This window comes from Indicator indicator, chromosome 6, assembly GCF_027791375.1.
Source record: "Indicator indicator isolate 239-I01 chromosome 6, UM_Iind_1.1, whole genome shotgun sequence".
NCBI classification, from domain to species: domain Eukaryota; kingdom Metazoa; phylum Chordata; class Aves; order Piciformes; family Indicatoridae; genus Indicator; species Indicator indicator.
Genome location: NC_072015.1, coordinates 30650429 through 30676886, shown reverse-complemented (window position 1 = coordinate 30676886; position 26458 = coordinate 30650429). Strand labels below are relative to the sequence as shown.

General features: G+C 42.5%; 1 protein-coding gene across 1 annotated transcript in view; it reads right to left on the bottom strand.

Moving 5' to 3' along the window:
- The window catches only part of LAMA1 (laminin subunit alpha 1), a 97252-nt gene that overhangs the window by 25272 nt on the left and 45522 nt on the right, over positions 1-26458 (bottom strand). Inside the window, exons 27-44 of the mRNA XM_054381609.1 lie at positions 25317-25437; positions 25056-25193; positions 22910-23031; positions 22032-22118; positions 20938-21131; positions 19658-19800; positions 18043-18141; positions 16736-16847; positions 15808-15970; positions 12703-12913; positions 12364-12480; positions 12116-12279; positions 9851-9989; positions 7432-7525; positions 5382-5498; positions 2779-2961; positions 2294-2448; positions 62-205 (exon numbers count right to left, since the gene is read on the bottom strand). Coding sequence (XP_054237584.1) covers positions 62-205; positions 2294-2448; positions 2779-2961; positions 5382-5498; positions 7432-7525; positions 9851-9989; positions 12116-12279; positions 12364-12480; positions 12703-12913; positions 15808-15970; positions 16736-16847; positions 18043-18141; positions 19658-19800; positions 20938-21131; positions 22032-22118; positions 22910-23031; positions 25056-25193; positions 25317-25437 — 2503 coding nt within the window. The remainder of the gene's footprint in view (positions 1-61; positions 206-2293; positions 2449-2778; positions 2962-5381; positions 5499-7431; positions 7526-9850; positions 9990-12115; positions 12280-12363; positions 12481-12702; positions 12914-15807; positions 15971-16735; positions 16848-18042; positions 18142-19657; positions 19801-20937; positions 21132-22031; positions 22119-22909; positions 23032-25055; positions 25194-25316; positions 25438-26458) is intronic.

Genomic DNA, 26458 nt, shown 5'->3' with positions numbered 1-26458 from the left:
TTATGATCATTTAAAATATTTGATTGTCATCATATTCAGCACATGGATGCCACAAACTTACCTTTCCATTGCTCCCCAGGTAGAATAGAAGGTTATCTGGTTCAGCAGTTTTCATATTGAGTGTCAAGGTGTTGTAATTGGTAGATGAAATTTGGGGTTGGTAGGCTCGAATGCAATCTCTGTCTGCTGACACTGCAACTTTAATCTGGGGGGAGAAGGAGAAGATGGAATTTAAAGGAGTCTCAGAGTACACTTATTTCTGAAATATGTCCTTAGCTTCAGACCAAGCCATTTGCTGAGATACTTTCATGCCATCTAATTATTGCTGCCTGGGTTAGATCTCCTAGGTTTCACTTGACAAATAGAGAAGAATGAAATCTGTCATAAGTCACTCATTCAGTTAGGAGATATGAAGCAAGGAAAGTAAAACTATTTAATTACCTCAGAAAATAACAATAAATCTTAGGTCAGAACCCCATATATCACTAAAAGCCATGGTAGCAATAGCAGAAAATAAAGACTCAGAAAATCTATTGCTCTAATCTTGAAACTTTAATCTTGAAGTGGAGAAATTCCTATTCCTGTTGTCATCCCACCAGCTCCTCTGAATATTGCCTAGGCTGTTGATAAGATATTGATCCAAATGACATAAATGAAGCCCAACTCTATGGAATTTGGTATTGTAATGACAGAAAACTCATTTTAACAAAAGAATTAACTTCAGATTCCTCTAATATGCCTGGAACAAGTAAACACATCAAGCACACATTTGCATAAAGGACAGAGGTATAGAAAGTTTCTCTCTCTGCTCAAAGTTTGGTTTGGTTTTCTGTAAGCTGTCAAAATAAGAAAAGGGGATTTTGCTAATAATTCTTTTCACCCTGCCAGGAACCTCAGTGATTTATGGCATGTCTGAAAATACTCCTCCCTTTCTTCTGCAATGGATTCATTAAGCTTCAGTTGACTGTGACAGAGAAGCAATAACCATAAAATTAAAGATATTTGCAGAAAGAACTGAAAGCTTTTTAATTTTTAAAATAGAAGCCTCCCTAAAGCTTACAATAACATCCCTACACTAAAGCCAAAGGCATACCAGAAATCACTGAGTGCAAAGTCATTTTCATGTTCCCCTCACAGTTTAATGAGGTCCATAGTAGAGTTGATTCACTCTTTAAGAGGGGGAGTACAAATTTATAAACAAGGATATTTGTCTTAAAGTACTCAAAGAATCATGGAATGGTTTGTGTTGAAGGAACATTTAAAAGTCATCTAGACCAAACCCCTGGCAGTGAGCATCTTCAGCTAGAGCAGGTTTTGGATGCATGGCAGCTTCTTGCAGCGAACATATGGATATGGCAAGGAAATAGACTACAAATTTATTGATAGAATCAGTATTTTGGTAAAACGTGTAATGTTACTTGATGTTATACAGAAATATCCCACATCAATCTCTAAAACAAGCTTGTAACCATTCTAACAGAATGGCAGCACCACCTCCTCTCTTCTCTGACAGCCAAGTATCTCTGTGATTGCTTTTTGACATCAGGAATGTGATCATTTTTTTTATAGGAAACAAAAGCAAACGGTAAATAAGTAACCAATTGAGGCTGGCACTATAATATGCACCAACAGTCAGTGCTCTTGCACTTCAGTGAGACCTTGAAGATTGACTGAGGGGCCCAAAACTGAACACAGTATTTGAGGTGTGGTCTCACCCGTGTTGAGTACAGGGGAACAATCACTGGCCTATTCCGGCTGGCCACGCTATTACTGATCCAAACCAGGATGCTGTTGGCCTTCTTGGCTATCTAGGCACATTGCTGCCTCATCTTCAGCCAGCTGTCCATGAACACCCTCCAGGTCCACTGGGCAGCTTTCCAGCCACTCTGCTCCAACCCTAGAGCATTCATGGGGTTGTTGTGGCCCAAGTGCAGGACATGACTCTTGGCCTTGTTGAACTTCATCCCACTAGCCTCAGCCCATTGATCTAGCCTGTCCAGGTCCCTCTGTAGAGCTTCTCTACCCTCTAGGCAGATCAACATATCCACCTAGCTCGGTGCTATCTGCAAACTTACAGAGGGTGCCTCAATCATCTTGTCCAGCTCACTGATAAATACTTTAAATAGAAGTGGTTCTAATACTGAGCTCTGGGGAACACCACCTGTAAACCCACCAGGCTTAACTCCTTTCATCACTACTCTTTGGACCTGGCCATTCAGCCAGTTTTTTTACCTATAACTTCTCTGCCAAAAGTGGCAATGAAACCTGCTAAGTCTGAGATGATGGAACTTACAGATGCTGCCTGCTTGCGTGCCTGGCTGATGAGCTCTTTAATTTCAGACAGGTTCCTGTTCAGGTTGTCCTCCAGCATTTTCAAAGGTTTCAGCCTATCCAGCAACAGACTTGCTTGGGCTTCAACTTCTTTCACTTGCTTCTCAGCTGTGATTGCTACCAAAACAGAAATGGGATGTTGAGGCAGGGTGAAGGAGAAAGGCAGTGTTCATTGCTGAAAGGCTGAGCCAAGGTGCCTTGCTTCGAATCATTACTTACAATGACTTTAAACATCAGAAAGGAAAATGCATCCTTAGGAGCATCCCACAGAGACTATTAAACCTCTAGAGCTCCTTCTAGAGGTCTTTTAAAAAATTAGCACATTTTTATTGTGTTAGGAGAAACTTTCCCAGTCTATAAGACTCATATTTAACATCTATTCAAACAGTATTAAACTGTTTCTGCAAGCAGTGACATTTCCACAGAGCAATGAAGCAGCAAACTCACCAGCTTTTGATGAATCAGTTAGAAGTTCACTAGTTTTCCTCAACGTGTCATTAACTCGGGACAATGTAGAAGAAGCATTCAGCAACTTTTGACTGAAATCCCCGAAGTGACTTAAACCCACTACAGTGCTGATGTTTGAAGACACAGCCAGCTCTTTCACCTCAAGCATGTGTTGCCTTGTATCTGAAACAGTCCCAAAGTTAAAGAAAAATAAAATCACAGCTTTCATAAATATTTTGGAGTAATAAATTCCTGGCATAGCAATGAAGTTACAAACATAGAATCATAAAATGGTCAGGGTTGGAAGGGACCTCAAGGATCATCTAGTTCCAACCCCCCCCTGCCATGGGCAGGGACACCTCACATTAGATCAGGTTGCTCAGAGACACATCCAGCCTGGCCTTAAAAACCCCCAGGGATGAGGTTTCTACCACCTCCCTGGGCAACCTGTTCCAGTGTCTCAGCACGCTCATGGTGACAAACTTTTTCCTAACATCCAATCTGAAACTTCTAGTTTTGCTGCACTCCCCGCAGTCCTATCACTATCCAAACACAGTGGAAACACTAGAAATGTTTCCAGTTATGTTCCTTTCACAGTAGAAAGTTAAATTTTTGTTTGTAAAAACCTACAGCTTTGTTTGTATTCATGAGTCTAGGAAGGCAGCTCCAAACCAAGACCACCTGTGTTCTTACTTTGCTTAACTGCTGAATACATCATGGCTTAGACTGGGAAGTTTATGTAAACACATATATAAAGAACAGAATTTGCAACAATTTTAATTAAGTTTAGTTTTGGACAGAATCACAGAGTGGTGGGGGCTGGAAGGACACTCTGGAGATCATCTAGTCAAAAGACCTGATGAATTAAAGTTTTTAACTGTAGAAAAACGGTTTAATTTTTCAGGATCAGTTTGGAATACAATGCAAACACAGAATGAAGTGATCTTAGAATCACAGACTAGTAGGGCTTGGCAAGCACCTCTGGAGATAACCTAGTCCAACCCCACTGACAAAGCAGTCACCCATAGCAGGTTGCCCAGGATCACAATGTCCAGGTGGGTTTGGAATCTCTCCAGAGAAGGAGACTCCATAACCTCTCTGGGCAGCCTGCTCCAGGGCTCCAGGACCCTCACACCAAAGAAGTTTCTCCTCATATTTTGATGGAACCTTCTGTGTTCCAGTTTGTGCCCACTGCCCCTTGTCCTGTTGGCAGGCACTGCTGAAAAGAGTCTGGCACCATCCTCTTGCCCTCTGCTCTTTAACTATCAATCAGCATTGAGATGATTTTCTCTCAGGCTGCTCTTCTCCAGGCTGAACAGCCCAAGTGCTCAGCCTTTCCTCCTCACCGAGATGATCCAGTACCCTCAGAAACTTTGTGGCCTCTGCTGGAGTCTCCCCAGTAGTTCCCTGTCTTCACTGAACTGAGGAGCCCAGAACTGGACACAATACATCAGGTGTGGTTTTACTAGGGCAGACTAGATGGTGACCTTGCTTTGGCAAGGGGATTGGACTAGATGATCTCCAGAGGTCCCTTCCAATCCCCACCATGGTGGGATTCTGTGAACTCTAGGTCCTTTATCCAAATTAACTATTTTTTTAAAACCCCATTTATTTTCCTTCAGAAAAGCATAGAAAGAACATTCAAACCAATTAAATGAAGCCAGCATTTGAAGAAAACATTTAGACATAGATGATAAACTTCACAGCACAGTATAAACAATTTTGAAGCAAGCTATCAAAAGAAAGTAAAACTTCAGAGTTCCATATATGAGTTTCTTTCCCTGTGGGATCAACTGTTCTAGGGCTTGACTTTCTTTTCATATCAGTGTAATTATTTTGCTTTCATACCCCTTCCTGATTTCATTTGGTGTGGAATGGGAATTTGACTACATACCTTATGAGAACTCATAAAGTTATGTTTCATGGGCTTACTAAATCTAATAGGATATATTCCTCAAAAGGGAGGAGGCTAAATGAGTCTATAGTATAATTTATTGCTGAATCTCTGCAATCAGACAAAACCCAGGATTATCACAACTGTACTCGGTGGTTCTGCAATAAGGAGGATGCCAATAATGCTCATAGCATTGAATCTACAGAATATGCATAAAAACAAAAATGAACCTTCAAATATATTTTAAGAAGGACGCAGAGCTGTTGGAGCAAGTCCAGAGGAGGACCACAAAGATGATCCAAGGGCTGAAGCACCTCTGCTATGAGGAAAGGCTGAGGGAGCTAAGGTTGGTCAGCCTAGAGGAGACTCCAGGGAGACCTTATAGCTACCTTCCGATACCTTAAGGGATTCCACAGGAAGGCTGGAGAGGGACTTTTCATAAGGGTGTCTAGCAATAGGACAAGGGGGAATGGTTTCAAGCTGAGGGAGAATAAATTTAGATTGGATCTTAGGAAGGAGATCTTCGGTATGAGTGTGGTTAGTCTCTGGAACATGTTGCCGAGGGAGGTTGTGGACGCCTCCTCCCTGGGGATGTTTAAGGCCAGGTTGGATGAGCCCTGGAGCAGCCAAGTCTAGCTGCCCATGGGACCTCTGAGGCCCCTTCCAACCTAAACCATTCTATGATTCTGTGAATATAAATTCCACTTACCATTAGGCAATGTTCTTAGTGTCAACAGGGACCCATTAAGCTGGGTGACAAGCTTATGAGTACCTTCCTGCATCTTTTCTACCTTTTTCTTTAACCCACTCAATCCAAATAGCAGACCTGTTGGAAGAAACAGCACTGATTTTACTATGCATAAATAAATACCATACAACCCACACAAATCCTATGAATAGGAATAACAAGCAGTCACTTAAAGGATCCTTTTTTTTTGGTTATTTTGAACAGAAAGAACATTTTACAAACAAGGAATGCAAAATGAATGCAGTATGGACAAGCAGGCCACTGTGAGAACTTGTTCCATTCAAAATTATCCTTTTTGGTCAATTCCATCAGCTTGAATTTGTAGAAATATAGTAAGGGAAAGGCTAAACATTAAAGTGATTCCATGATTGTGGAGTCTTATAATTTTATGAGGTTCTCCATCATAGTGGACTCTTATAATTCTTATGATGTTCCCTTTGTGATATCTGACAGGAGTCAAGTGTTTTGCTTTTACTTGTGATCTACTTGTAGAATCCTCTCACTAGAAATAAAAATATTAGAACTGAAGGAACAATAGAAGGTGTGTGTTTGGTGGATATAAGCTACATAAAATACATGCATATTTCAAAAGCCATTGATACTAAAACCAAAACTCAATTTACACTTACAATTGATCTCTGAAATATTCACTTTCTGCCTAATTTTGTCTAAAATTTTGTCCTTTAGGCCAAGTTCTGTTTCTACATAGAAACTGCGTTCAAAATGCTTTTGAGTGGTGCAGGCTTTAGTGCCTTACTGATATTTTTAGAATAGAAAACCAAAAGGATTTGAGCATTTGTAGAAGGATTATGAGTCAAAAGGCACTTTCTAGAGACAAAAAAAGTTCAGTTAGTTATTATACTTCAACCTTGTAGAAGAAACAGGTGAAAATTACTATTTGTACAACCTACATATTTGTGTAATTCATGATTCATTAGGTAAAACTGGATGCATGGATTTTGTCCAGAATTATACTTGTTCTCCATCTACTGCATGATCTCAAATGATTTAATTAATGAAATATGGGAAAACACTCATCTAAAGCATTACTTGGAGGTGATGTCTAGTGAAGGCAAACTTCTTACTTGAAAAAAAGTAAAAAATGATATGACTCCGTAACATAATAATCTTAATTGTATGAAAGAGTTGTAAATATTTGTCCTGGGTTTAGCTATAGCATAACCAATTCTGGTCAGGGATTGGACTTCTCAGTGAGGGCACCTTCTGAAGTTCAGGCCAGGTTTGCACAGCCTAGCACCTTGGCTGCTTCTAACAGTGAGAACACTGATGGGGAGAGTTACTGCCAAGGGCTGGGCTGCAGAAAGGCTCTGGCTTAGACTTGCTCCTGTGCAGAGTAAGAGCACTGCCACATCTTGTATCCCACCTTGGGGTGCAGGAACTCAGAGGTGACACCCGCAGAGAAGACAGATGGACCTTCAACTGACCAAAAAGGGACTCCGTCCCATGGCTGGCATCATCAGGATCAAGCTGAAGGATCACCAGGGTCAAGCCTCTTTTCAATAGCAGGTGTCCCAGGAGGACTCTGTCTCTTCTGCCTTTGATCCTAATCCCTGTGTTCCTGAATCCAGTTCCAGAATCCAGGCTCCTGAATCCAGTTCTGCTGCTGAGTCCAGTCTGGGACTTAGCACCAGTGTTGACAACAGTGAAGTCAATGCCACCAGGGATTGGGTTCCATATTGGTTTGTATCTCTTTATTTCATTGGATTGTTCTTTCCATTCCAGACAGTTTAGTTTCTTTCCCACACCTCTCTCCCTTCTTCCCTTTTTCCTTCCTTTGAGAAGGGAGAAGGGTTCATGGAGAGCCTCTGGTACTTGTCTAGAGGCTGGCCCACCCCTAACCCTTGACAATAATCACATGCAGTATCTTACCTTAGCTTATGCTTATTAAAACAAACAAACACACAAACAAATCACAAAACAAATACTCATTAAAAATCCAGGAATACAGAAAAAGAAATAGAAACAGAAATGTGAACTCTGAAGAACTGACCATCATTTTTTTTCTGCAGATTTTTAGCTTCACTTTGAAATTTGGAGGTAAGCAGCAGGGTTTCTTTTCCAAGAATACTGAGAGACTCATCTGGCTGAAAAACAAAGACACAACTTGTCACCTAGAAAGAGCAGAAATTAATCTGAAAACATTTAAGTATCTGCAGATGTCCATTTTGAGTTACTGAATATTCTCAATATTTACACTATATTAATTATCTTATGAGGCATCAATTAAAAAAATACAAGTTGCAAACATTTGTCCAAGAATGCAACATTGAATCTTTTTGAGTGAATAATAATAATAAAACCTAAACCAAACTAAAACAAAACCAAAACAAAAAAACAACTGTGAAACAAAACCCTCTACCCAGCACTGAATGGTCAACACTAAACCATGTCTCTATGCACCAGGTCCACACTCTGCTTGAACACCCCCAGCGATGTTGATTCCACCACTGCCCTGGGCAGACCATTCCAATATTTGATAACCCTTTCAGTGAAGAAATAGTTCTTAACATCCAGCCTGAAGTTCCCCTGGCACATTTCCCATTTCCTCTTGTCCTGTGACTTGCCACCAAGGAGAGGAGGCTGGAACTCTCTTTGCTCCAACATCCCTTCAGGTAGTTGTAGAGAGCAATGAGGTCTCCCCTCAGACTCCTCTTCTCCAGACTGAACAACCCCAGCTCCTTCAGATGCTCCTCATAGATCATGTGCTCCAGGCCCTTCACCAGCCTCCTTGCCCTTCTCTGGACACAACTCAGCACCTCAATATTGTTTCTGTAGTGAGGGGCCCAGAACTGAACACAATAGTCAAGGTGCGGCCTCATCAGTGATGAGTACAGGGTGTCCATCACGTCCCTGTTCCTGCTGGCCATCACATTTCTAATACAAGCCAGGATGCCATTGGCTTTCTTGGCCACCTGGTACACTGCTGACTCATGTTCAGTTGACTATCAACCAACACCCCCGGGTTCCTCTCCAAGTTGCAGCTTTCCAGCCACACATCCCTAAGTCTGTAGGTTACCATGGGGCTGTTGTGACCCAGGTGGAGGACCTGGCACTTGACCTTCTTAACCTTCATACAACTAGCCTTGGCTCATCAGTCTAACCTGTCCAGATTGCATTGTAAAGCTTCCCTACCTTCTAGCAGATCAACAGAGCCACCCAGCGTGGTGTCATCTGCAAACTTAATAAGGGTGCACTCAATTCCCTCATCCAGATCATTAATAAAAATATTAAAGAGGACAGGTGCCAGTACTGAACCCTGGGGGGCCCCACTAGCGATTGGGCACCAGCCAGATTTAACTCCATTCATGACCATTCTTTGGGCCTGGCCATCCAGCCATTTTTTTATCCAGTGCAGAGTGCACTTATCCAGGCCTTGTGCCAGGAGTTTCTGACGGAGAATGCTGTGGAAGGCATTGTCACAGATGTGTTTCTCCATGCATAATGTAGATTACAGTTGTGGAACATGGCCCATTCCACCCTTGAGTTTGCACTCAGGAAAATGAAAGAGGTGAAAGAGGGGAAATAGAATAATATGAAAGCAATAATCCTGAACTGGTAATTGGTCAGGTCAACATGATAACCTTACAAAGCAAAAGGATGGCACATGAAAAAGAAACTGGTTGCGAAATGTCCTTGACTAAGTAGGAGTTGTGTTTGGGAATAGCTAGATAGACATGGAAGAGGGACAGGTCAGATAAGGAGATGACTGAGTAGGAGATGGCTCTTTAGCCTGGAGAAGAGCAGACTGAGAGAGGATCTTATCAACACTTATCAGTATCTAAAAGGCAGGGGGCAAGAGGGTCTCACCAGTCCCTTTTTATTGGTGCACAGCAACAGAACAAGGGATGAAGGACACACACTGGAAAGCAGGAAGTTCCGCCCTAACATGAAGGAAAACTGTTCCTATGAAGATGACAGAACCCTGGAGCAGTCTCCCAGAGAGGTTGTGGAGTCTTCTTCTCTGGAGATGTCTCATTCCAAACCTACCTGGACATTGTGACCCTGGGCAACCTGCTGTGAGTAATTCCAAGGATGGAATGGAGTGGGAGGTTTGGAAACTTAAGTTCTACAGGAACGTATGTCAGATGACTGATAAAAGACTCACAGAATGAAGTCCAGTCTGGTTAACCATACATGATACAAAAAAAAACCATACATGAAACAATAAAAAAATGGCAAAATGGTTCCATGGCACAGAGAAAAGCAAGGTAAAGAAAACATGAAACCTCATACCATTACTGCTTTGAGAGCAGAGACTCAGGAGATCCCAGTTGGTAGGACAGGTTGATGTTCACCAAGAGCCTCTATCAAGAAGACTCAAATTTCATCAAGCACAAAACAAATTAGAACAAATATTGCAAAATGGGAAAGTCAAAGATGTTAATTAAAATACTGATGCTGATACTTACTATATCCAAGGGGCCATTGACTACTCTAGATGCATCATCTGCCAAACTCTCTGTTCTTTCAATCACACTCTTCACGCTGGAGTGGGCAGAGAGAGCAGCAGTTGTGTTCAGAGTCACGTTTCGTACTTGAGACAGGCCACTAAAAAAGAGAATCAAAAAACTAATCTGTTTTCATGAGAGTATTTTAAGCAGAGTTCCATGTCTTCAGTTCCAACATGCACATCTTTCCTCAACACACGATGCCCTCTGAAAAAGTATTGCATAAGGGGCTTTAAATTCATTATTTTGAACTAAAACCAAAAATCAGTTCAAAGGCTTATACTGATGTTTTTCCTATTTTGGTTTTTTTTTTTTTTTACTGTTTAGTTCCTTTTAACCATTTTTTTTCTATTTTGTTCATTTTTTTCCTGTTTAATTCCTTTTACTCTATTTCCCCCTGTTTTGTTCTTTGTTTTTCTGTTTAGTTCTTTTTCAGCTATTATGTTTTTCTATTTTGTTCCTTCATGTTTCTCACCAGTTCTTCAATTTATTGACTTAAGTAATTTAAAACAAACAAAACACATCATAGAAGCAGAAGAGGAACAGGCTTCTACATGGAGCTCAAAACTAAAGAAATATAGAATAGAGGAAATTATAAGCATCTGAAAGCTATTTTGTATTTCATTTTGCTTTATGAAATGTATCTGGCTGCAGTGAAAAGTTCCTCAGTGTTACTCAGAGCAAAACTTTCTGGTCTCAAACTGAAAGTAGACATAAATTTTCCAATCTGATATCTTTTAACACACATCTGCTGACTTAAAAAGACAAAGCAGCAAGAATCTTAGAAGGACTCCTGGGATGAAAGATTAACTTCCATTTAAAGTGGGCTATCTCAAAATTAGTTTTTAAAATGTTCTTTTAACCCATTGACAGGCTGATGGAGCTGGGGTTGTTCAGCCTGGAGAAGAGAAGGCTCTGGGGGCACCTAGTAGCAGCCTTCCAGCACCTGAAAGGGGTCTTCAAGAAGGATAGAGACTGCTTACAAAGGCCTGTGGGGACAGGACAAGGGACAATGGTTTGAAGTTAGAGAAGAGTATATTTAGATTGGATGTCAGGAACAAGTTCTTTACTATGAGGGGAGTGGAACACTGGAACAGGTTGCCCATGGAGGTTGTTGGGAGCCCATCCCTGGAAATATTCAAAGTGAGGCTCTGGGCAACCTGATCTAGTTGAGGATGCTCCTGCTGACTGCAGAGGAGGTTGGATTAGATGACCTTTGGAAATCCCTTCCAACCAAGACCATTCTATGATGTCTTCAAGTGGAACATCTGGAAAAGTATCTTGAAGGTTTCATGCTCTTATGAAGGAATTGATGGGAATGACTTCCCAGCTTTCAAATTCTAAGAGGGAATTTGAGTGCATCTGAGATAGGAACCCACTCCTTTCTGAAAGATGCATCAATAATGGAGGCATAGTAGGAACACCTTCTGGGTGAGATTCAGAGATACATTGTCAGGAAGCACTCACACAGAGACCAAAAGCTTTTCAAGCCATACCATGACATATTAACCAGGTATTCACAGTTTCCTGTGTAAACCAACTACATGAAAGACTAATCACCCCCTTCATATTATTGAGTAAAGGAACACCACATTACAAGTAAAAAGCACTTTAAATAAGGAATAAAAATAGATCATTGAATGGTTTGAGTTGGAAGGGAGCTTTAAAGATCATCTAGGCCAACAACGCTGCTACGAGCATGACACCTCCTACTAGATCAGGTTGCTCAAAGCCCCATCCAACCTGGTTTTGAACAATTGCAGGGCTGGGGCCTCCACGACTTCTCTGGACAACCTGTTTCAGGGCATCCCCACCGTAATGGGGAAGAATATCCCCTAATGTCTACCAGCTTCTTCCTATCTGAAGCCATTACCCCTCATCCTGTCACTCCATGTCTTTATAACAAGTCTCTCTGCAGCTCTCCTGTATCTCTCTTTGAAAACTGGAAGGCTGCTCTAAGGTCTCCCCAGAATCTTTTCGTCTCCAGACTGAACAAGCCCAACTCTCTCAGTCTGTCTTTGTAAGAGGTGCTCCAGCCCTCTGATCATCTCCATGACCTCCTCTGGACCTGCTCTAACAGTTCCATGTCCCTGTTGTTTGGGGACTTCAGAGCTGGACATAGTACTCCAGGTGGGGTCTCAACCAGAGCAGTGGGGCAGATGGCCTCCCTTGACCTGCTGGCTGCTATAAAATCTCTCCCAATTTCATATTTGTTGATCTTATCACCTCTCCAGTGCATCTGCAAGTCTTTGGAAGTGGGCAGCATGCTCCTCAGCTCTGTACACCAGGTCAAGCACTCCTCTTATGGACATCTGCATCACCAGCTCATCCACGTGGTGTCTCAGCTTGGTGCTCCAGAGGACAAACTCATCCTGGTGGACCTCCAGGTTCTGCACAACAAAATGGTTTCCTCTTATTTTTTTTTTCCAAAGCAAAACACACCTGATGGCATTAAAGAGGATGTTAGAACTTACAGATGTCGAGTTCTTTACATCTTGGGCAAGAGCAGCAGCAGTGTTCACTAGGACCTTCCCATCTTTGATGAGTGCAGTTGAGACTTCTTCATCTTCCTTTATATTTAGTTTTTTGTCCTGTAGCATAAACCAAAGTGTGCAAAATCAGCTAGTGCAGATGAGTTCATATCACAATTTCTTTTGTCTCTCTAAACAAGGGTCTGGTTTGCTTTGAGTTTAAGGAGCTGCAAATACTATCATGTTTAAAGATGTATTATTTTAATAAAGTCTAAAAAGCATGTTTTAAGCAATTTTTCACTTCACAATTCTTATGCAACAACACTGATTATCCAGTCTTACATTTAACTCAGCCAGGTTGCTGGAGATAAGAGGGAACAAGCGATTGGTCTCCTCGATGTTAGTGAGAGCCTCATTCACCAGGTCCTGGGCATCTTGCAGTCTGCTGTTTTGTTTTGCTAAGAGCTGCCTTGTATTATTCTTTAGCTCACCAAGCTCCTGCTGGGGTTTAAGATACTCCTTCTGAACGTGGATCAGCAAATTTTCTGCAGCTCTGCCAAAGACAGGAATCAGAAAATAAATGAGCAAAGAAGGAGAAATTTAGGCATGGATTTATCAGGGATAAAATGGGATGATGTGAAGTTCATGTAATTGCATCATCATGTAAAGGTCTGCAATGTTTCTCTAAAGCGTAAGTATACATGGATGCTCATCTTACCACACCAAAAGATGATTGCCTGGGGGAGAGAGCAGTAATACAGATTACAAAACTTTGTATGTGGTGACTAGAGGAAAAAGGGGTTAATATCACAGCATCTCAATATGATGCTGGTTGGAAGGCACCTCTAGAAATCATCTAGTCCAACCCTCCTGCTAAAGCTGGGTCACCCACAGCAGGTTGCCCAGGATCAAAAGATCCAGGTGGGTTTGGAATCTCTCCAGAGAAGGAGACATCACAACCTTTCTGGGCAGCCGGCTCCAACATCCTCACAGCAAAAAAGTTTCTACTTACATTCAGATGGAACCTCCTGGGTTCTAATTGCCCCTTGTCCTGTCCAAGGGCATCACTGAAAAGAGTCTGGCTCCATCCTCTTGCCCTGCATCCTTTAGCTCTGGCTGAGCATTAAGAAGATCCCCACTCAGGCTGCTCTTCTCCAGGCTAAACAGCCCCAGGTCTCTCAGCCTTTCCTCCTCACAGAGATGCTTTAGTCCCCTCAGTATCTTTGTAGCCTCTCTTGGACTCTCTCCAGTAGTCGCCTGTCTTTCTTGAAGTGGGGAGCCCAAAACAGGACCAGGACTCCAGATGTGGCCCCACTAGGGCAGAGTAGAGGTGGGTGAAGAACCTCCCTTGTCCTGCTGGCCACACTCTTATTAATGCACCCCAGGAGACCACTTGTCTTCTTGAGTATGGGGAAAAGCTTCCTTCCTGTGAGGGTGCTGGAGCCCTGGAGTATGCTGCCTAGAGGGTTTGTGGGGTCTCCTTCTCTGGAGAGAGATTACAAACCCACTTGGACATTGCAATCCTTCACAACCTGCTGTGGGTGACCCTGCTTTAGCAGTGGGATTGGACTAGATGATGTCCAGAGGTCCCTTCCAACCCCCACCAGTCTACGATTATGAGAATGTTGTTTAGCCTTATGTCATCTCCAGCTCAGTTCATTGTGAGCCATCTGGTGACTTCTGCTCCCTGCAAAATGGACTGGCAAGCTGCTTCTTTTCATCAGTTCTGAATTTCCAGCTGCACTGCATGATAATTCCTGCAGAGCAAATGCTCTGATATCATTACCTCTCCTTTTCTATGTGTCAAAGGACACTTATCAGAGAACTACCAGAAATTTCAACAGAGCCTGTAATTGAGAAAGTTAATTTGCAAATTCCTTGTGTAAAAGCTCAGAAGCTGATGTTGAAAGTCAGGATATTCTGTTACTATGCAACAGTACATTTGGAGGCATATTTTAATTGCTAAAATAAAGCTATTTGTAGTTCCTAATAAATTCAAGTCCAAATGATACATTTCTAGTCTATTTTCACATCCATTTAGCTTCTATACTATTTAATGTTCTGCACAAGGACAAGCAGAGGAGTCTGTTGAACAAAACCAGACATGCTAACAACATAAACATTCCACCCTGCCTATGCACTTAGAGAGAAATCTGATTTCCAGAATTATTCCACTCTGGTCTAAATCTTTTTCCCTTGAAGCCAGTGTTAACATTACAGCTTTTTGTAGGTTAGGGCAAGCCTTAGTATTTCTGAAGCTGGAGCAAAAATTTTGCTGACTGTTGGAACAGTCAGTATTTTATACTGCCTATTCTAGCAATAAGCACTACTGATGATTACAACAGTTTTTAATAGCCTTGAACTGGGGACAAATCAAGACAACGGAATAAATTCTTAGAATAGCTCAGAATGCTGAAGGAAATGCTTTGTTTTATCATGCAACTATAGAATTGTTTTGGGTGGAAGACACCTTTAAGACAGTTGAGTCCAACCACTAACCCAGCACTGCCAGGTCACCACTCAGTACCACATCTACACAGCTTTTCAATCTCCCAAAGGATGGGGACTCTACCACTGCCCTAGGAAGCCTGTTCCAGGGCCTGACAACCCTTTTAGGGAAGAAAATGCTCCTCCTGTCCAAACTGAACCTGCCCTGGCACAAGTTGAGACTACTTCTTTTTGTCCTATCAGTTGTCACCTGAGAGAAGAGACCAACATGCACTTCAATACAACCTCCTTTCAGGGAGGCAGTGAGGAAGTCTCCCCTCAGCCATGTTTTCTCCTGTCTGGACAACTCCAGCTACCTCAGCTGCACCTCACTAGACCAGTTCTCCAGACCCTTGACCAGCTTCGCTGCACTTCTCTGGACACTCCAGCACCTCAATGTCGTTCAGCCTAAAGCTGAACCTGGTATTCAAGCTGCAGCCTCACCAGTGCTGAGTACAGAGGGTTGAGGTCCCTTCCCTGGAGATATTTAAGGTAAGGCTTGACGAGCCCTTGGGCAACCTAGTCTAGTTGGGGATGTCCCTGCTGACTGCAGGGAGGTCGGACTGGATGATCTTTGGAGGTCCCTTTTGGCCTGGACCATTCTATGATTCTATGATTAGTTTCAGACTGGACGTGAGGAAGAACTTCACCGTGAGAGTGGTGAGAGCCTGGAATGGGTTGTCCAGGGAGGTGGTTGAGGTCCCATCCCTGGAGGTGTTTAAGACCAGGCTGGATGAGGCTCTGGCCAGCCTGATACAATGTGAGGTATCCCTGGCTATGGCAGGGGGGTTAGAACCAGATGATCCTTGTGGTCCCTTCCAACCCTGACTGATTCTATGATTTGCAAATCTGTGTGATACTTACTGAAGTGGCAGTAAATCTCCATATCTCTCTCCAAAAGCAGTATTGCATAGTAAAGAGAGATGCAAAAAAAGGTTTTGAGTAGAAGAGGACACTTACTTTAGGGCACTGGTAGCATTGTGCTGATGTTGAACAAAATCTTTCTTGCGCAACGCATCCACAAAGGCAGAAATATCATCCTGCAGGCTCTGAGATGTAGCATTTGACAGAGGGAGGTCCAGGCCCAGTGTTGCATTTAGTGACATGGCAACTTCAGCAAGCACTAAGTAGAAGGGTATTTAGAGAGAATTTAGTCATACCATTAAGGAAAGGAATACATGTGAACCCTCTGCGCAATCTGCAGCACTTCCCATGTCAAGAGGTGTCGTGGAGAGGTTGCTCTATTGCTCCAAAAGGGGCAAAAGAATAATGCTCACACAATGGATTGGATAGTGATGGGAAGTTTAAATGGAAAGGCTATTCACAAACTACAATGCTACAGCTACATAGTGGTGAGCACAGCAAAGTACAGAAAATACAAAGAAATCCACTGTCCAGGCTTAACACAGAAGCTCATTAAGCCAAAGCTTTACACAAAACTCCTTTTACTCCAGGCTAACCAATTCAGAGCAAAACCAACCTTCCCCCACCTGGGGTTTACCATAAGCCCCAGGGCTCGCTCTTACCCCCTTCCTGCTAGGCTCTCCTCATTTCTCTCTCCCTTGGCCCATCAGGGCCACACTACACCCCCCCCCCTCCATGCTTAGGCCATAATTGTGCAGTAAAAGTACCAGAAGATAAGAGAGATAAGAAAGGGAAAAGAATAACTTTGCAGCCAGATTTATAGGGATGAAGGATTTATGGGAAGAAATACACTATTTCCTGTGTCCACCCACTGGGCTGGACGCAACGGACTCTGGAGGTCTCAACTCTGTGTCCCTCTTAAAGATGATCAGCTTCAGACTGCCACAAGAGGTCTTTAAGAGTTGCAAAGGAAATAACCTTCTAAGTGCTGCAAAGAAGTGGAATTATCTTCAGAGTAGGATACCTTTGATGGTTGTATGTATGGTGTCAATAAATCCAGTCAGTTCTTGAGTTTTATTCCTGGTTTCCTGGGTCACCTTGTCCAGCTGCCAAGCTTTTTTCAAAAATTGAGATGACTAGAATAAAATCAGAGACAATTTTTGACAGTTCTCCTAAAACACTGGTTAATTAATGACATCTAGCACTTTTTTCCCCCCAATATTATTTCCTCTCACAAAGTGTTCTCCATGTTTTTTCATGAAGTGAGACCCAGCTGATTCAGATATCTCTGATGCCTTATAATTATATTGAAAGTTCCAGTTCAAGAATTGTGTTAGCAATTATTTTTGCAACCAAGATCATAATTATCACATTTATTTCCTGAATAAAGTAAACATTACAGTTTGTTTTTTTTTTTTTTTATCTGCAGCTAAGGCATTTTAAGAAAATCTCTTCTGGTTACATCACTATCAGTAATTACACCACCTAGCAGATTACCCATGGTCAGAAGGGTTTAGCTACACACAGCCAACAAATGAGATCTCATGTTTGAAGAATGGTGCCAATTTTCTACCTACAATTTAAATGTCTAGTTTTCATGTGGATTTTCAACAGTTTCCTGCTGAGATCATTTTAAGCAGGTATCAAAGACTTTTTTGGTGAATATTCAGCTATGATATAATCTTGAATAAGCTCCACATGTTCAAACCAGAAGAAAGTATTTCCCTTCTCCAGTTTTAAAATCTTAAACGATGACAGGACAAAAAGCTTCTGAACCATAACAGGAACCATAGAGCAGAAACACAGAATCATTTTGGTTGGAAAAGACCTTTAAGCTCATCAAGTGCAACCATTAACCCAGCACTGCCAGGTCATCACTAAACCACGTCCCTCAGCCCCACATCTATACACTTTTAAAATCACTCAAAAGGTGTGGACACCACCACTTCCCTGAGCAGCCTGTTCCAGGGCTTCACAACACTTTTGCAGAAGAATCTTTTTCCTAATGTCCAATATAAACCTCCCCTGGGGCAACTTGAGGCCATTTCCTCTTGTCCTATTGCATGCTACTTATCAGAACAGATTAACCCCAACCTGACTACAAACTCTTCCTTGAGAAAACTCCTGTAAAATACCATAAAGCACTGTAAAGCACTGTACTTAACAGAATTCCACAGACATTGACTCCTCTCCTCAGAAAGACTACAGAATGGACTGAATTCTTTCACTGAACTTTTTCACTGACCTCTATAGACCCTAAATAATTTCTAAGCAGCTCTCTGGCATTTATTTATCTCCAGAAAGGCTAAGAATAAAGAAGCCAACACTCACCTCTTCATGCAGCTGATCAATTCCTCCTGATAAACTCTGAAGGCTTTCTTCTGCTGTAGCTAATGAGTAAGTTGGATCTCCTTTAGGAACTAGAGACCTCTATGAGGAACAAGAAGAAACAACATACTGTAAAGACTTTGATGTGTGTCCAGAAAAGTTCTGAGAAGAAACAAACTATGCACATTCAGATTATTTATATGTTTTTAAATGACTCACTTGCAAAACACATAAGAGAATATGATCTTGAATAAAAAGGATCCAGCCACACTGTACTTTCAATCAAGTAGAAGGAAGCCTAATTTCTGCTTTCCTGATTCTCAGTCTCTCCACACTCTGGGGGGCTCAAATTATAGAATCCCAGCATGGCGGCAGTTGGAAGGGACCTCTGGAGATCATCTAGTCCAACCCCCCTGCTAAAGCAGGGTCACCCACAGCAGGTTGCCCAGGATCACAATGTCCAGGTGGGTTTGGAATCTCTCCAGAGAAGGAGACTCCGCAACCTCTCTGGGTAGTCTGCTCCAGGGCTCCAACATCCTCACAGCACAGAATTTTCTCCTGATGTTCAGACGGCACCTCCTGCGTTCCAGTTTGTGCCTGTTGCCCTTTCTCCTATCATTGCATACCACTGAAAAGAGTCTGGCTCCATCCTCTTGACCTACACCCTTTAGCTCTTGCTGAGCATTGAGAAAATCCCCTCTTGGTCTGATTTTCTCCCGACTAAACAGCCCCAGGTCTCTCAGTCTTTGAGAGGTTCCAAGGTCTATCAGCCTGTTACACACCTGCTGCTCTTCCAGCAGCTGGTCTTGCCAGAAAAGCTGCATCCAGGGAATACTGTGAGGATGACCCTGGAGGGCTCTGTGTTTCCATGTTGAAACCCAATGCAGGGCACCCAGGAGTTCAGGATTTGGTTTCTCTAGACACAATAAGGCAACACAAGCAGCCCTGCAGATCCTCTTACCAATAAGAGAAGATACCAGGCTATATTTGGCTTCAAGGTCACCTTAGAGCTGCTCTGTATAGCAATAAAGAAGCCATTGTAGACATGTGTATTATGTTTGATACAGTCAAGGCCTGCACTTGACTTTTCTCTACAGATGCAAAGAAACTTACAGCATTCCTTTCAAGGAGAGCAAGCCTGGGAAAGGTTACTTTTAGATTTCATATGTTTCAGAGCCAACACCATAATAAGCATAGTTTTCCCCCATGATTTTAAAGGAGCAACACACAGGATTACCCAGCAGCATTGTGTCAAATGGGATTTTCCAAGTCTTTTCTTCAGCAGGAGTGAAAAAAAAGTGAAAGAGAAGTGGAAGCTGAAGCTCTTGAGCCTCTTGGGATAAAGAACAGAAAAATATCCCAGTTCAAAAACCCAGAATGGGATAACAAGTGTGTCAAAGTATGTCAAGGAGTAAAGCATAAAGCTTTTAACTAGAAAAATCAGAAATACTGAAATGGTTAGACATAAAATGTGTTTTTTCATGCTTTAAGGGGGAGAAGAACTAGAAGGAAAGTTTGCCATAAGCAGCCTGAAAGTGACCTCAGGACAAAAAAGTCAAGTAGACTGTTTCAGTGTTGGACACTTTCAGTATTTTTGGTATTTGTGAGTTTATTTCACCTTCAGATGCTTGGTTGCATTCTCCAACTCTGACAATATTCCATAGGGTGCACGGGCAACACCAGTGAGGTTCACTGAAAGTATGGCCTTGTTGAGGTTATCCAAACTGGTTAAAAGGACTCCTGTGCAGTTGTCATCACAAGCTAAATAAACCATTTGAAGAGGAGGAAGAAATATTAGCATTAAAAAAAAAATCACCAAATCCTGACATTTATTTTGCTTCACACCCCACATGCCTTCACCTTTTGAGTTAAGAGAGCTTAAGTATAATTCTGAATATCCAGCTTTGTTGTATTCTCTTCCCCTTCCTTCCTGCCCCAAAAGTGGACCTGTTCCATTCTCTTTAGGTTAGAACATATTCAAGCCTTATTGACCCTGCTGGCTATTTTACTGCTTACTATTTAGCTACACTGTCAGAAATCCAGGGTGATGCCACTGTCGCTCAAAAATATTGGGAAGAAAGGAAATTTAAGCCTATTAGCAGTGTAATTCTATTTATTCCTTGTGTTGTTTTTCACTTACACAAAGCAAAATCATAGAATTATAGAATTGTTTTGGTGGGAAGAGACTTTTAAGATCATTGAGTCCAACCTTTATCCCAGTACTGTCAGGTGACTCCTGAATGTCCCTCAGCATCATATCTACACCCCACAGACTATTTAAGTCTAAGTCCCAAATCCCAATGAATCATAAAAGCACATTTCTCTACTTCCTGTGTTGTTCTGCTATCCATCCCTATCCTACATGGAATTACAAGGCTAATTATTGATGTAATGTAAGGAATTACATGACTAATTATTGGTGGAATATGACTAATTATTGGCTAAATTACACCATAATGCCTACTGCAGCTGGCATCATAATGCCTCCTGCAGTTGACACCATAATGCCTGCTGCAGTTGACACTATAATGCTTACTGCAGGTAACATCCTAATGCCTACTGCAGTTGGCATCATAATGCCTACTGCAGGTTACACCCTAATGCCTGCTGCAGTTGACATCACGATGCCTACTGCAGTTGACACCATAATGCCTGCTGCAATTGACATCATAATGCCTACTGCAGTTTCCTCTATGTTCACAACATGATTGAGGTTGAACCTCTAGGCCTTTCTAATCCCACCTCCTTATTTTATAGATATGGAGTCATTAATATTTCTTTCCTTTCACAGAAAGAACAAGGCCTGACATCACAAAAACATTCAAGGAATGTGCATGCAAGTATCACTGGAATAGACCAAAGCACATTAGAAAAGTAAGGCATTTAAGAGTCACCTACAAACACACTCGTCCTCCACAAGAAGATGTCTTGGCTCACACTCCTCACAGAGCTGTCCTGTCACACCTTGCTTACACAGGCACTGGCCAGTGGCACCATCGCAATTCAAGTGAACAGAACCTCTTGGGTTGCACTGACATGGGTGGCAGCTGCCACCAGGAAGCTGAGGGTCACCATAATAGCCAAGGGAGCACCTACAGAAGGAGGAATGGGGCAGTGAACATCAGGAGACATCATAGAATGTTAAGGGCTGGAAGGGACCTCAAAAGACCACCTAGTCCAACCCCCCTGCCAGAGCAGGATCACCTATACCAGATCACACAGGAATGCATCCAGGCAGGTTTTGAGTATCTCCAGAGAGGGAGACTCCACAACCCCCCAGGGCAGCCTGTTCCAGTGTTCTGTCACCCTCACAGTGAAAAAAAAAATCCTCATGTTCACATGAAACTTCCTATGCCTCAGATTCCACCAATTGCCCCTTGTCCTGTCATTTGGCATCACCAAGAAGAGCCTCACTCCATCCTCTTGGCACTCACCCTTGACATTACATGTTAATGAGGTCACCCCTCAGTCTCCTCTCCAAGCTAAAGAGCCCCAGCTTCCTCTGCCTCTTCTCATAAGGGAGGTGTTCCACTCCTTTAATAATTTTTGTGGCTCTACGCTGAACTCTTTCAAGCAGTTCCCTCAGGTCCTTCTTGAACTGAGGGGCCCGGAACTGAACACAATATTCCAGATGCAGGCTGATCAGGGTAGAATAGAGAGGGAGGAAAACCTCTCTCAACCTACTAACCACACCCCTTCTAATGCACCCCATAATGAAATTGGCCTTCTTGGCCACAAGAGCACATTGCTGGCTCATGGTCAACCTTCCCATGGTCAACCAATCCACTAGGACCCCCAGATGCATCATGAAATAGGATACTATCTTTGAGATCACTGAGAGGTTTTTGACTGATGGCTTCATAACAGTAATAAATCGAAGTCCTTCAGGACTCACCCATAGATTTGTGAACACTGAATATTCTGGGTACAAATATGGCTCATATTAGTCAAACTATCATTGGAAATAAAAGGAGACATCATGTGTGACTCACCTTTCACAGTACTGTCCTTCATATCCTGGGAGACAAGCATCACAGTGGTAATCTTCAGCACCTTTCAGGACACAAGTGGGACTAAAACTGGAGGAAGAAGAAACAAATACCTGTTAGAACATAAATGGAAGACCATACAAAGGCAGAGAAAACCTTCAGCCACAGGTTAAATACTGCAAGCAACAGCATCCTCTGCCCGAACTGATGCAGTGCTCTAAAATTCCACCTAAACATAAAGAAAAAAAATATTTTGAGGCTTGGAACAAGCTGGCTTAGAGGTTGTGGAGTCTCCTTCTCTGGAGAGATTCCAAACCCACCTGGACACAGCAATCCTGGGCAATCTGCTGTGGGTGGCCCTGCTTTAACAGGTTGATGGGACTAGATGGCCTCCAGAGGTGCCTTCCAAACTCCACCATGATGGGATTCTGTGATTTGTACTTTAATTTTTTCTTAGAGTTTGCTTTCTCAATGGGACCCCATCACTGCCTAACATGATCAAGTACCTTCTGGCCTTCCTTTTAAAAGGCAAGACAATAAATTTTTGAATGAGGAAGAGATCCACAATTGAAACTAAAACATGCCAGAGCAACTTACTGCATTATCTATAAAATATTCTATGTGACTGATCTACTCTTGGAGAAAAAAATGACTTATCTGTTAGTTGATCTTTTTGTTTTACAACCTCAAGGAGCTACCATGAGCTGTGGAACAATTCATCCATTTCCTAAAACAGGTAAATGTCTAAAAGGCCTAAAAATTAACTATGTGTGTTGATAACTAACTCCTGTTGTCATAGCGTTAGGGGAGGAGGAGGTGAGACACAGCACAACAAATTCAGAATGATAAATGTACATTGGATTTAGTAAATTTCGGTTTACCTGACAGGGTTGGCTCTGGGACAGGCACAAAGGGAGCAGTCGTTGATAGATCCAAGCACTCTCCCATAGTAGCCCGGGGCACAAGCACTGCAGGAATCACCAACTGTGTTATCTCTGCAGTTCTGTGGCATAAAAAAGGATTCAGACAGTTTAAAACCACCACAAACAACAAGAGGAACTTTATCTTCCCCACTCAAGTCAATAAAAGAATACAATTTTCAATGATCCCTACACATTGCACAGCATCCTTTGAGTGGAGGAACATTTCATGCAAAACCAAGCAGAATTCAAACATATTTTCTTCTCTGTGAGTGCCCCCTCAGGCAAAACTGACCTAAATTTTGTTCTAAATTTCCATTAAGGTTTATAGATTTCTGCTGCTATTAATCCAGGCCAGGAAATCACAGCAAAAAGCCAAAAATTCTCAAGCCCCACCTCCAAGCCAACAAACCAAACCAAACCAAACCAAACAAAACCAAAATAAGTCCCACATAAAACAACTAATAAATAAACCAAAAAAAAACTCCAGCAAATTAAAATTAAACAGGGTACCTGGATGAAAATCAGAAGTTTCAATGTCTTAGCAAACGTGTTTGAATGCTACAAAGCAAGGAGCCCCCCCAGTCAGGATTCACAGACACTTATTAATTTGTCAGCAGTACTGAGCCACAGGCACTGCTATTTATATTACAACATTAAATTGCAACAGGAGGAAATGAACTCGAGTCGTGCCAGGGGTGGTTTAGGTTGGGCATTAAGAACAATTTCTTCTCCAAAAGCGTTGTCAGGGCCTGGAACAGGCTGCCCAGGGCAGTGGTGGAGTCCCCATCCCTGGGGGGGTTGAAAAGCCAGTATAGATGTGGTGCTAATGGATATATGGTTTAAAGAAGATCTGTCAGTGGTGGGTTAATGATTTGAACTGATGATCTTAAACATCTTTTCCAACCAATGTAGACTCTCAGCACCACATCTATAGGGCTTTTAAGTCCCTTCAGGCATGGGGACTCCACCACTGCCCCAGGGCAGCCTGTTCCAGGGTTTGATAACACTGTTTGGAAAGAAACTGTTCCTTATTTCCAATGCAAACCTCCCCTGGCATCTCTCCTGCTTATACTACTCTGCTGGGAATGTAAAGTAGTAATCTCAACACATAGGTGACTTGTCACCCCTACCACAAACTGAGAAGAAAGACTGGTAGTCACTAGTGTGAAAGACCTTCGTGTCTTGGTCTTGGAGAAATGAGAACCAGAGTTGTTATCCATGAGATACAAACCTGACAGCAAAAGAATTGTTAAAAAAAAGCCTGAAGGACTGAGGAATTCACTTTGAAAACTGACCTGAAGAATGAATTTAGCAGAAGCTGACTTTGAACTAACCAACAGTACCACAGAACCATCAACTCATGGGAAAACCAAAGCAACTGAAAAGACTAGGAAACAATATTGAGCCATGCCAGAGAACAGACTTAATGTCCCTTATTTAGAATTGAGAACTTGCTGTCCACAGGGCTGTCAGCCCACAAAAGGGAGGCAATGTGTCAGATCTGGCCCCTCTTTGCATCCCTAGGCATAAAATGAGAGACCTGAGCAAATTAACTCACCTGAGGTGTATCCTTATACTACTTAAATCCCTGGGAGTTAAAAAAGCTTCATTTAAAGCTGCCCAGAGAACTGGCTTCCCAAGAGACAACAAATTTGACTTGGACCAAGTCTGTGGTATGGTATGGCTTAACAGGTTCCTTTAGCTCCTTGTGGGACTAAGCAGACCTTTGCCAAAAGCCCAAAAAGTGTCACAGAAAAACAGATAAGCTGAACTTATACATGAATTGTTTTTAAAGTAAAATTAAAACTTAAATAATTGATGATTTTGGAGATGTTACTGCCCCAAAAGCTTGAGAACTTTACAGAATAGACACAAAGGGATATACTACTCAGATTTCCCATTTTTTAGAGTGTGTCTAGGTGGAAATTATACTTTATCCAACTAATCATAGAGTCATTTTGGCTAGAAAAGACCTCTTAGGTCATCGAGTCCAACCGTTATCTAAGTCTGGTGCTAAACCATGTCCTTCAGCATCACATCTTTGTCTCTTTTAAGCATCTCCAGGGATGGGGATTCAACAGGAGAATGTATAAATTGCACATACCAAGCACTTCCCAGTTTCCTGATCACAGGCATCACTGTGGTTGTTGCACTGACATGGCACACAAGGTGCTACCAGAGCATGAGGCTCTTTCACGCCGAGCTCTGTGTGCTTTCCCCTGTAGTATCCTGGAGCACAGCTCTGTTTGTAAAGGAGCAAAATTAAAAGATACATAATCACAGCTCTCAAAAGGTACAAACAGTTTGTAAGGTCATTTAAGTAACTTTTATGGTCTTGGTATTAAACACACAAAAGATTCTGTACCTGACAGGACAATCCAGCATAACCAGTAGGACATCTACATTGCTCCACAAGGTGAGCTCTAGCTCTACCCTGGTGCATTTCCTCAAACTTCACTGCAGTTTCCAGTGAGATATTTGCAATTCTACAAGGCAGAAGCATAAGAGAGTGTGAACATCTTAGAGAAGTCCTAGTACCAAAATTGAGATCCAAAACTGAGCATCAAAATTGGCCTGGAAGGCAAATCACATCCTGGGCTGCATCAAAAGAAGCACTGCCAGCAGATCCAGAGAGGTGATGCTGCCACTTTACTCTGCTCTGGTAAGACCTCACCAGAAGTAGTGTCCAGGTCCAGAGCCCTCAATACAGGAAAGACATGGACCTGATGGAGTGGGTCTAGAGGACAGCCATGAAAATGACCAGGGGGTTGGAGCACCTCTGCTACAAGGACAGGCTGAGGGAGTTGGGGTTGTTCAGCCCGGAGACCAGCAGGCTCTGAGGAGACCTAATCACCACCTTCCAGTATCTGAAAAGGGCCTTCAAGAATGCTGCAGACAGACTGTTCACACAGGTCTGCAGTCACAGGACAAGGGGCAATGGTTTTAAACTAGGGAAGAGAAGACAGATTTGATGTTGAGCCTAGAGAGGTGGTTGAGGCCCTAGCCCTGGAGATATTCAAGGTGAGGCTCGATGGGGCTGTGAGTGACCTGATCTCATTGAAGATATCTCTGCTCAATGCAGGGGAGTTGGACTAGGTGACCTTTGAAAGTCCCTTCCAACCTGGGTGATTCTATGATTCTGTGCTTCAGGGTCAGGGCTATCATATATGAAACTCCATGCCTGGAACCATTCCAGGTCAAGCTGGACAGGCCTCTGAGCAATAGAATCCAGCTGAAGATGTCCTTGCTGACTGTTGGGGAGTTGGACTAGGTGACCTTTCAATGTCCCTGCCAACCCAAACCATTCTATGATGCGTTATCTCCCAGATCCCCTTTTCCCCATGCAAATGCCTTCATAAAATCCAAAGATTCGTTACTTATTTATGGGATTTTGGGACCTTCAACAAACAAAAGCACTTCAAATTAATAGAGGTTGATTCCCATTGACCTGCAAAACTTGACTATGCAAGAGTATTTCTGCCTCAGAAGCATGAGACAGAAACATAT